The 12,090-nt window shown below is 34.5% G+C and overlaps 1 protein-coding gene and 1 long non-coding RNA gene across 7 annotated transcripts in view; one reads left to right on the forward strand and one right to left on the reverse strand.

Annotated features, from left to right (window-relative positions):
• LOC106790233 overlaps positions 1-2,648 on the reverse strand; it is a 4,315-nt gene extending 1,667 nt beyond the window's left edge. Inside the window, exon 1 of the long non-coding RNA XR_001382064.1 lies at positions 2,355-2,648. This is a non-coding gene — a long non-coding RNA (uncharacterized LOC106790233). The remainder of the gene's footprint in view (positions 1-2,354) is intronic.
• A 4,253-nt stretch (positions 2,649-6,901) lies between these two features.
• Positions 6,902-12,090, forward strand: part of LOC106790225 (autism susceptibility gene 2 protein-like) — a 28,650-nt gene continuing 23,461 nt past the window's right edge. For 3 of the 6 annotated variants that reach the window (XM_014754977.1, XM_014754981.1, XM_014754978.1), the window contains exon 1: positions 6,902-10,198. In XM_014754977.1, coding sequence (XP_014610463.1) covers positions 9,578-10,198 — 621 coding nt within the window. In that variant the 5' untranslated portion in view covers positions 6,902-9,577. The remainder of the gene's footprint in view (positions 10,199-12,090) is intronic. The other 3 variants (XM_014754979.1, XM_014754980.1, XM_014754982.1) reach the window with 1 other exon arrangement.

Below are 12,090 nucleotides of genomic sequence, written 5' to 3' on the forward strand. Positions count from 1 at the left end.
ATTTTTATTTATGATAAATACACATGAACATGACACTTTAATGACTTTTATTAGTTTATTTTCTTTATTATTTTATTCACATTAGTTATATCAAAGTTATTCCTAATTCATTTTATTTATTAAAATTATAATTTAATTGATTTATATATATATATATATATTATAATAAATTGTATTAATTACTTGAGAAATATACGCGTCCATTTTTAAACGAATACAATATGGCCGCCACTTATTTCTTTACGATGATATTTATTTGAAATTAATTACAATCCAATTAAATGAGAAAAATTCGAGCACTAATTATACTAATTTCAAATACATAAAAAAAAATTACAAAATTAAGATAATATCTATTCGTTATTTAAAAAGTATATTATAATTATAATCAATTATCTAAAATAATATCGTGTATATCTTAAAAAGAGATTATTAGGTTAGATAAATAAATGTGATTTCTACGCCAATGTACACTAGCGTCCTTGCGGTTTAAATTACGCACGTGCTCTCCCTGTCGTGCCAGGGACAGGTACGTAAGTGTTCACATATTTTTTATTGTTTTTTTTTCTTCTTTTTCTTTTACTAATTGTACCGTTCTTTTATATATATATTTTTTTTTTGATATTTCCAAAAATATATTCACGCGAAACATTTACGTTTTATCGTATCGTTTAAAAAAAAAAACAAACAAGAAGAATGATCGTGCGATTAAATCAAAATGTATAAAATATTCGAATAGAATAGAATTGAAATATAATTACTACAATTATATCAATTATTTTTATTAAATGTCACGCTATACTATTACACCAATTTATCAATTTAATTTAAAAATAATTCGCGTTAAAAATTGTATGTCAGTTTTATACCTTGTTATGGTTAGGATATGCAAGTGACGTCAGGAAATGCGTCATGCGAATCAAACTAAATAACTTTTACGAGGGCGAGCTTCGTAATAATAATAGTAATAGTAGTAGTAGTAGTAGTAGTAGTAGTAGTAGTAGTAGTGTTGGATTACTCAACTCGACGTAATTGATGCGCTTACTATCTTTAACTCGTGTTTCACTTACGTACCTACACACATCTGTGTTTTATTATCCTCCCCAAACTCCCATTGAATTAAAATGTATAGTAAAAAAAATTAAAATTTACAATTGTTATTAAAAAATATTGCAATAGTTTATAACAATTGATCGCGAATGTGAATTTTGTGTATAATTATTCATAATTATAATTTTAAAAATTCCAAATAATTAATAAAAAGAAAAATGGTGAACACACAACTGGTATTAATGTTATATATTATTATTATTTATAATGTTTATTTATTATTAAATTAATAATTAGATTTTCTTTTTGTTTTTTTTTTTTTAGTCTATCAATTAATGCAAATAATTGTTGATTGTTTTGTGATAATTTTTTCATTGGGAATAATTGGTGAATTAAAATCACCGTGGTTGTCGTATAGGAAATATCCAGTGATTTGAATGCGCGGTAGAAGACGAACAACAAGATTTATTTGTAAGCAGAGCACGCAGGTGGATATTCGGATGGGATGACTGTCGTGGGTGATATGGGTGCGACACCGAACACGTGAACCCATCAAGGACGTCGCCATTTGTAATAAATATTATATACTCTAATCGTTAAATTGATCTAACTTGGTTAAACACTTTTTTTTTATTCTTTTGTATTTTTCTTTCCATAAATTCATTAAATTCATTATAAAAATAACTAATTAAACGCGAATTATTAAGTAAGAAACGTTAATCTAAATTTTGATGAAAATCATTTGAAATTATCTTAAAAAATTTGGCACACAGATTTGTTATTATATTTTTATCATTTTGTTTTTTTTTGTAATGTCAAACGTTTGTAATATTATTCTTAAATTTTATATACATTTTACACAGATTATTATTAAATTATATTTTGTAAATAAATAATTATCTTATTGTTAAATTTTATAATATTGACATTTTGTTTTGTTTTTTCCAAACACAATATAATTATAATATAGTCAATTTTATTCCGAAATAAATTGATCGCATGATATACGTGATAGTTTGATAGAAACGTGTTGTCGTCACTTAGAAAACGTACGTGTCAGTATTTCGCATTGAATGCAATGAGAAGATTCCCATCGTTTTCTCGTACACGGTTGAGATTATGTAACCGGCCGACAATATCCTATTCGTTTGGCAGGAAAAGTTAAACGGGATAAATGATAGATCGATTTTCTCGAATATTTGTTGAAAATTGAAACGCATCGAAAAAAACAACAACAAAAACAATCCTCCCATCATTTATTTCAAATTGGAATAAAATAAAAAAGTATCACAGTTTGGACTCACCTGTTGCTTTGCGATCGTGGATCGGTAAAAAACAAATTAATTAAAACGGTGTTAAAACGTAACCGACACAATTGTTGAAAAAAAAGAATATTAATTTTGTAATATTTAGAAAAGTAAAAAATATAAATAAAATAAAAATTAGCACACGCGAACTTTGGCGGGGAAAATAATTGATAATAAAAATCAATTCCCGCTTATTATTTAATTGCGTGCCTTGCGGAGCTGCCGCGGTATTGTCCGCAAAGACCGCGTACTTTCTGACGAATCCACGGAACCCGCGCGAGCCGAATCCGATAAGAACCGAAGTTCCGCGAAATCACACGAACCTCCTTGCCGATTTATTCTTAACCAATCGCCGTTAATATCATTGATCAAATCGCGCATGCGCGTAATCACGAATCGCGAATTACAAGTCAAACAACCTGTTGGATCCAAGCCCTCAGGGATTTTAATGAAATCGGTCAGTGGGTCGATACTTTATTTACTTCTTACACGGGTGTGTCTGTGTGTCTGTCTGTCTGTCTCTCTTTCTATTTCTCTGTGCGTGTGTGTAATGACGTCATTAATATGTCATTCAGCTTCTTCCGTTTTTAGACATACCGTTAAATCATAGTCAAACTTTTTTTAGGGATCCCATAATGATTAGGAATATCATTGTATTTTCTTTTTCAAACACGAAAACTTTTCCCATTTCGAGTTATTGAGAGAGAGAGAGAGAGAGAGAGAAAAGAGGTACACGAGTAAAATCATTTGCAATAGGTTGTTTCATTCTGGTCTGGTAATGAACTATTTGTATTCGACACGACTAATGGCATTGATAATAAAAACAATCATTCATTAACATTAATTGCATCCTGTGTCGTCTGACGCAATGACGAAAGAATTGCAAATATCTTTCACGACTTTTTTCTTTTTTTCTTTTGTTTTTTTTTAGTACAAAGTCTCTTACCGATTTTCTACGTTTTCTCATAAAAGGAAGTAAAAACGTATTAGAAATAAGTTTTATGTTTGCATTATACTATCTCGATTCAACCATGTTCTGTTTGAAAAGATCGATAAGATTGAATTGTTTGAAATATTCGTTTGTTTATATACAATTTTGTAAGATTTATTTTATGATTATAAAAAAAAAAGGAAAGATAAATGAGATACATATCTCGTGAGTTAAGAACAAACATTTGACGATGTTTATTGGGAACAAATATGAACGATAAAATTCGTCTAAATTTATGAGCCTAAGGTTAATATTTAAGGTTAGTCTTGTTTCCAAAAGGGAAAGCAAACTTTACGTGTATTCTTTTGATTGGTCACGTAAATAAATTTCAATTTTGAATGACCAATATGAAAAAATGTGAACGATAGATGAATTTGAAGATCAACCATGACGAATACAAACAATGATCAGGAATTTTGATTTCGTGTTAGAACAAAGTGTGAGAAGGGAAAATAAAGTAATACAAAATTCTGTAGACCTTGAAATATTCTTTAGAAAAAAAAAAAAAACAAAAAAAGAAATGTTAAAAAGTTGAGTTTCCGTTGCTTGTGACACTGTTGGATGCAGTACAAAGTACACAAATATTTATGTATGTATGTAGGTAGACAAGTTGGTGACCCACATCCTCAGAGTAGAAAAGACGAGTTTTACCAATAAGGACTCGTCGAGTTTGTCTGGACAACCAAAAACGGTCGAGCGAAATTGACACGAATCCTGGAATCCATTTTGATTCGCTGTAAAACGATCTTACCTTTTTTAATATAAAAAAAAAAAGAAGTTCACTCAATCGGTGTAATAAATATGTTCTAATAAGGCAACGTTCGGCTTGGTTAAATGCAATATTAATATAATAACGCATAATCTTGATACTGTTATACTATGGGAAATATTTTGTTCTCGTTTGAAAAAGAAAAAAAACCGGAAACGCGTTCCGAGAACTTTTATTTATTTTGAAATAGTAGAAAGTAGTTTATCAATTTGTTAAAAATCATTAATTAATTATTGAGGATAATAATAAAATTATTCTTGTCTTTTTTTTTTTTCAATCTTCTTTTGTAATATCTTCATAAAAATATTCTTTACGAGTTTATATTCTCCTTAAAAAAAAAGAAAATTTCAATTATACGTGTTATTAATATTGTTGTAATTAATTTATATGAAATATGTATTATTTGTTATTAACATAATTATTATATTAACATTTGAAAATAGTGATATCAATTATGTGGCGCCGTCCGATGAATCAATAAAATGATTTCATTACCTAACGTCGATAAGGAAGAACGTTGTAGAAAATTATCATATCATTTACGATAACGATAACAATATTTATATTGGCGCAATCTATTTTAAATAAAACCGATCCTATCTAATTTTTATTTTCACAATACGATAAACGCACTTTGATATAGAAACAATTAAAAGTATTTATAAATAAGACTTACGCAGTAACGATCATTCATAATTATTATTATCCATTTTCAAATATGATTTTCAAATGAATCCATTTCTTTTTTCTATCCAAATCTAACGTATTCGAATATAATATTTGAAAATATAAATATTTAAAATCAATTCGACAAGCATCGAACGGACCAATCAGGATCGATCGAACTAAAACCTAATTGGACAAGATTCTAACATTTTCTCGAATTTCACACTCAACCAATAAAAACGTAGCACGGCATAGGTTAGAACTAACCTAACTTTTAATAAATGGAATCATTCCTAACGACGACAACGACGAACGGAGTGCCATTGCGGCAAAATATCGTACTAGAAGCATATTCCCGTCGCCATATTGTCAAATTACCAAGTTAGAAAGAAACCTGCAAAAACCATAAAGAGAGTAAGCGAGAGATCAAGAGAAAAAGTGGAAATAAGAGAGGGTGAGAGGGAGAGATAGAAAAAGAAAGAAGGTGAGAGTGAGAGAGAGAGAGAGAGAAAGAGAGAAAGAAAGAGAAAGAGAAAGACCAAGTGAATGTAAAACAGAGTGAGATGACAACCCAGTCGTTAGTAGGAAGAGAGAGAAGATAAGAGGCGGATGACAGAAATGCATAGTCGTGTAACGAAGGAAGAAGAGGAGCAAGAGGAAGAAGAAGAGGAAGAAGAAGAAGAAGAAGAAGAGGACGACGAGGTGGAGGAGGAGGTGGAGGAGGAGGAGGATCAGGAACAGCAGCAGCAGCAGCAAGAGGAGGAGGAGGAGGAGGAGGAGGAGGTGGTGGAGAAAGAAGAAGAAGAAGAAGAAGAAGTAGAAACAGAAGAAGAAGAAGACAGGAGAGTAGACCACAAGAGTACAGCAGCGACAACGACAGCAGCAGGAGAAGAAGTAGAAGTAGAAGCAGCAGAAGCAGCAACAGCAGCGCTTAAAATCCGAAACGTTAGGGTCGTTCGCGCGTAATTCGGGGCGTGTGCCGGCGCTGTCTGTCGTCGCATATCTCTTTGGCCCGTGACGGAAGGTCGGAAAAACGTGTCCAAGTTAGTTGGGGGAAAGAGATGATTAAACCGATCTGAAAGGGCAACGGTAGTTGTCCGTACGTAACGTCACACGGGGGACATTGATATCGTCTGTCCAGTGTCTCTCTGTCTGTCTATCTGTCTGTCTGTCCTCCTGTAACTACTCTATATCTATCTCTCTCTTTATCGTTTCTAGTTAGAGACAGAAAGTAACTGACTAACGGAGTTTTGTGTATAGGAAAGAAGAACGAGAAGATTGAAATATTAAGAGAGAGAGAGAGAGACAAAGATATATATATATTTAAAAAGAAATAAAGAAAAATAATAAAAAATTGTGTAGTTAGAAAATAAGAAGAGGAGTTTAGTTATATAGTTGTGTGCGTGTATATATATATATATATATCTCTCTCTTTCTTTCATTCTCTGTGTATGTCGTCGTGTGTGTGTGTGTGTGTGCGGTCAGGTCGCGGCCATTTTTACCACACGATGCGGCAACCGTGCGTGCCCGTTCGATCCGCCATTCCAAACAATCGGTGTACTAGGTACCCTAACGGGGTGCATTCGACTAATACAACAGCAGACCGATAGTTTTTTAAATCGACTACTCAACAGGAATAATATCGATCGGTTAGATACACCCATAGACCACCCAGCCCCTCCCCCCCGTACTGAATACACCGTGTTTTAACGTTAAATAATAAGAATAATCATAATAATAATATCGTCTAAAGGGTTTAATGAACATTGTCGTCTTATTGAGGAATAGAAGAATAAGAAGAAGAATAAGAAGAAAAGACGAATATAATTAAAAAGGATTTTTTCAAATAATTATAAAAAGAAGGGGGTTACGAGACGACGAGAAAAACAAGAAGAATAACGACAACGAAGACGACAACGTCGACGTTTAAAATTCTACGATTAGCCATAGTAACAACAACAACAACAACAACAACAGCAGCAGCAGCAGGGACGACAACGTTAACAACATTAAAAAGACAAGAATTAACGATATCAAATATTTTACGACAAAGACGGTAGCGATCGTAGTGTTGGTGCTGGTGGTGGTGGTGGTGGTGGTGGTGGAGGTGGTGGCCAAGAGGAGACGAAAGAAGAAGGGTGGTGGTGGTGGTGGTGGTGTTGGTGTTGTTGTTGCTGCTCCTCCTCGTCATCATCATCATCATCATCATCTTCATAGTGTTACTAGTGATACTAGTTACATCATTATTACATATTCCAACAATAACAACAACAACAACAAATACTATCATCACCGCTGGAATAAAAGGAACAACAACAACAACAATTGCTGCAGAAATTTTTACTGTGGTCTTAACAATTGTTGTTGTTGTTGTTATTATTATTATTACAATTATTGTTATTATTGCTGCTGTTGGACAATTGTTAGTTGAAAAAAGGTACGTCGTCGAATACAACAACAACAACAACAACGACGATTTATCAAAAGAAGAACAACAGAAACAACGAGAAGGGGAGGAGGAGGAGGAGGAGGGTTATCAAAAAGTTGAGGAACTGGCGAAGAAAAAAAAGAGGAAAGGTGGTGAGGAAGAAGATAAAAGGAAAAGATTTAAAAGGAGAAGAATAAGAATGAAAATTATACGAGTCAAGGTTGATGACGATGACGATTACGACGAATAAGTGGAATTCGATTATGACAAGAAGGATTATTATGATGATGATGATGATGATGATGATGATGATGATGATGATGACGAAGAAGATGATGATGACGAAGAAGATGATGACGATGATAACGACGACGATAATAATTCCGATGATAATGATAATTATTATTATGGATAATATTATAACCGAGCATTGGTTCAATCGGTCGATAAACAAAATATTACCGATAATAATCATCGAGGATTGATTACATTTGTGATAAAGAAAGAGGATTTCTTCGTTGCATTATACATCTATCTATCTTTCCTTCCATCATTCATTCATTCATTCATTCGTTGGGTCAACATTTAACAATAACGGTAATAACCTAAAAAAAAAGAAACCAAGAAGCAGAAGAAGAAGAAAATATTATTAATATAACAATAAAAATTATAATAATAATAATAATAGTAATAGTGATAATAATAATATTAGAAGACAGGACGAGAAAGAAGAAGGGACACGTCCCCGTCGGGTTTAACAAGGAGTCGTCGTACTCTGGGTGTGCGCGCGCGCGCACCTATCATCCATCCATCCATCTATCTATCTATCTATCTATCTATCTATCCATTCGTGAGTGATCGTAGTGGTGTTAGTAGTGGTGGTGATGAAGATGATGATAGTGTCGATGACGATGATGATGGTGTGGTGGTTATGGAAATGTCTGTGCTAGTAATTGTCGTCTTCGTCTTGGTTTTGTTCTTGGTCTCTTCGTCTTCGTAGTAAAATCAGCAAAAAAAGAAAAAAACAAGTAGAAGCAAAGAAAAACAATCGTCAGGACAATATAAGAATAGTGTGTGTGGTGTGTGTGTGTGTGTATGTGCTCTAGTGGATTGATAAATAATAATAATAATAATAATAATAATAAATAGTAGTGTGGTATAAATAGGAATATTAAACATAAAGGACAAAATATATACATACAAATATATATACTGTGTGTATGTGTATATTTGTTACGTGCTCCTAAGAGTCCTGTCTCTTTATCTCTATCTATCTTTTACGCACGCACACACATACAAACAGAAATTGCAAAAAAATACTCCGTTGCAGCAGCAGTTTGTTGCAGCCTGTGCGTGCGTGCATGCGTCTCGTGTACGCAACTTGTGCGTGTGTGCGCCTATGTATATGTGTGTGTGTGTGAGCTGCACACACATATACTTGTACACTCTCTTATACGTGCGTGGTTTCGCGTGTTTTCTCGACACGCACCGAACTCTTTCTATCTACTGTTCTCTCTCTCTCTCTTTCTCTTTCTCTTTCTCTCTCTCTCTCTCTCTCTCTCTCTCTCTTTAACTCTAACTCTCACTCACTTACTCCCTCTCCCCTCTCTATTTCTCTCTCTCTCTCTCTCTCTGGTCTTGCTGAGCAGCGCACGATCGATGTGACACACCGTGTGCCGCCAGTACGTCGCATTCCGTACAAAAACTTTCGGCCAGCTTGTCGAACGGAAGGAAGAAAGGAATAGGAAGGAAGGAAGGAAGGAAGGAAGGAATAAAGGAAGGAAGGAAGGAAGGAAGGAATAAAGGAAAGAAGGAAGAAAAGAGTTGGGTAGGCTTGCACGCGCGCGCGCAAGCAAGCAAGAAACCAAACGCCTGCTGAGAAACACGTCAGAGAGGAGAAAATTCGTTAGAGTGTGTGGTGTATTCCGAACCAGTGTTCTTTCTCCATTCCCCACCTTCATCCCTGCCCCTCTACCTCTACCTCTACCTCTCTCTCTCTCTCTCTCTCTCTCTTTTGCTCTCTTAATCTATCTATCTTTTTCTATTCCCAATATCTCGAGTTCGGAATATGCAAGTGAATACTACTGGTCCCTACACTCAAATCTCCGATGGACGTCGAACAGTTAACAATATTTTCCAGGACAATCCCCGTTTAGACGGGTTATCTTGAACATAACGTTAAAGGACATCAAAACTGTTGTATCTTTTAACGCATTACTGTTGTCGTCCTCTCCCCATCCACCCGCCCACCCCTTTGAATAATTTGTCATCATTGTCGTCGTATTCGTATACCTCCTCGTGCTCGGTGTTTATCATCACCGTCGCCGTCGGGGAGGAGACTAAAGCCACTGTGGTGGTGCCTCGGTATGGAGATCGAGGCGAAACAGAGGAATCAACGGAATCGGAGACGTGAACGAGCCCTGCGTATGCTGGCGCAGAGGGAAAACATTGTTAATACTAAACAACAGCAACAGAGTCAACAGCAAGGACAACAACAACAGCAACAACAACAGCATAGTCAACAACCAAATCAACAGCAAGGGCAACAACAAACCGGTGGTGGTAGACAGAGACCACGTGACGACGAGGAGGACAGTCATAGTGGAGAAGAAGAGGATCCCAGTCCAGGTGGTGGTACTGGTGGTATTGGTGGTGTTGGTGGTGGTGGTGTAGGTGGAGGTGTAGGTGGAGGTGGAGGTGTTGGTGGTGCTAGTGCTGTTGGCTGTGGTACCGGTGGTACTGGTGCTGGTAATACAATTGGATTATCTGGACTTGGTATTATACCAAGAAACTCCCATTCTCGTGAAGGTGGACATTCAAGGCCACCTAGGCCACCACGACCACCTAGACCTAGGAAAAAGTCTTGCCTAGCCGCTGCCGCAGCTGCCGCGGCAGCGGTCACCAATAATCAGAAGGAACCTCCCTTCGAGGAAGACATCATCGACGGTTTCGCGATTCTCGCCTTCCGCACCTACGATGAACTCGAGGTAATAATGATGTTTCTCTTTTATTATTTCTTTGTTATTTGTATTAAATATCTTTAGGCCTCACGTGTGATTTTTGTTTTCGTGTTTTCGATTTTTTTTTTTTTTTTTTTTTTTTATAAGTATGAACAAATTATTATGAACATTAATATTGTGGGTTAACTAAATAATATTAAAGTAAATCATATAATCAATTTTATAAGATTTTTATATATATGAGACCGAATTATTGAGAAACGATTGATTAAAATTCTACCGACGGACCGATGTGTTCAAACAGGGGGTATCTTGTAAAACATAACCTCAATATTATTATTCACTTAAACAATGAAAAACATAAGTCAGATATTATTAATTATAATCCACATTTCATTTTATATTTATTTATTTATTTATTTATTGTAAATAATTCACGTGTTTTCGTTGTTCAAGAAAAAATGTTCAATATATTTCGTCCTCGTTTTTATCTCACGTAGCCATTATAAAAAAAAAAGAAAAGAAAGAAAGAAAAGAAAAGAAAAGAAAAGAAAAGAAAAGGAACAAAAAGACCAAGAGTTCTTTTCTATGGTCATGAAACCTTCGGAAACTTCCTGCATGTTGAAATAATACCGCGAACACGTTGTGTATTGTATCCCGTAGTGTAGTAAAATAAAAGCGCGCGAAAATTTAAAAATTTCCATCCCCTTCTCCGTCCCGTCCCGTTCAATAAAACTTTAACCCTCAGCGATATAAACATTCATTTAAACAAAACTAAATTAACAACAATATAAACAATTTGTATCACACAAATGTATATATTGAAACAATCTAAAAAAAAAAATCACAAATGCATATATACAGAATAATATTAATAAAAGAAAACAAACAAATAAGTAAATAAACGTGGAAAAACTTTGTTTCATATTAGGATAAAAATTAATACGAAACAATAATAAATCCGTGTAATATCAGATTCGCAAGATTGTTCAATTATAAAAATTCGATGTTGAACTTTTTCATTTGCATAATCTATACCTATAAAATATACACATACACACACACACAAAGAGAGCTATGAGTAAAAGAAAAGAAAAAGAGACAAAAAATGTATACAAGGATTGATAATATTCTGTTGTATACTTACTTACGTGCCAAAGAATCATAAGGATTGGGTGGTATCAGTTTATTCGTGTATTGTACAATACTAATACAAAAGTTAGTGGTATAACAGATGAAATGGGGATGAGGGCTGGGGGTTGGGGGGAAAGAGGACCTAAGGAAGAAACGAGAAGAGACCAAACCAACTCGAACTCTCAGCGTCTGAGAGAATCAGCCGGAGATCGATCTCCCCAGGGTCCCTTTTCCTATATAGACACCTAACGTTCTTTGCCCTCCTACGAATCAGGGTTTCCCCTTCTTCACCCTCTCGTCCTTCCCTTCCCTTCCCTTCCCCTCCCTTTCCTTTCCTTTCTCTTCTTTTTGTCTTCTTCTTCTTCTTTTTCTTTTCTTACAACCCCCTTCAATTCGTACACCACCTTCTTCTTCTTCTTCTTCTTCTATTCCCCATGATACAACACCACCTTATTTTCCCTTTTTTTTCTGTTTTTTTGTTTTTTTGTTCTATCCCTCCTACGAATACACCTTTTTATTTTTAGTCCCTATCACTGCAAACACATCAGGGGGTTTCGAGTAACCTTCTGTCAAAGATAAGCTAGTGAGACAACGTATGATCGTGTATATACGATAAACACATAATAACACCACCCACTAATAGCGGAACCCCATGATGATCATCGTAATGATATAACTCGATAACTAATTAAGGAATTTTAGGTTATATACATTTTTTTTTTTATATATATATATATATGATAATTTTAAGGAATATATCATAAAATTAATTTGTTTGTTATAAG

This window comes from Polistes canadensis, unplaced genomic scaffold (genome assembly GCF_001313835.1).
Source record: "Polistes canadensis isolate GaletaPanama2010 unplaced genomic scaffold, ASM131383v1 scaffold_225, whole genome shotgun sequence".
Lineage (NCBI taxonomy): Eukaryota > Metazoa > Arthropoda > Insecta > Hymenoptera > Vespidae > Polistes > Polistes canadensis.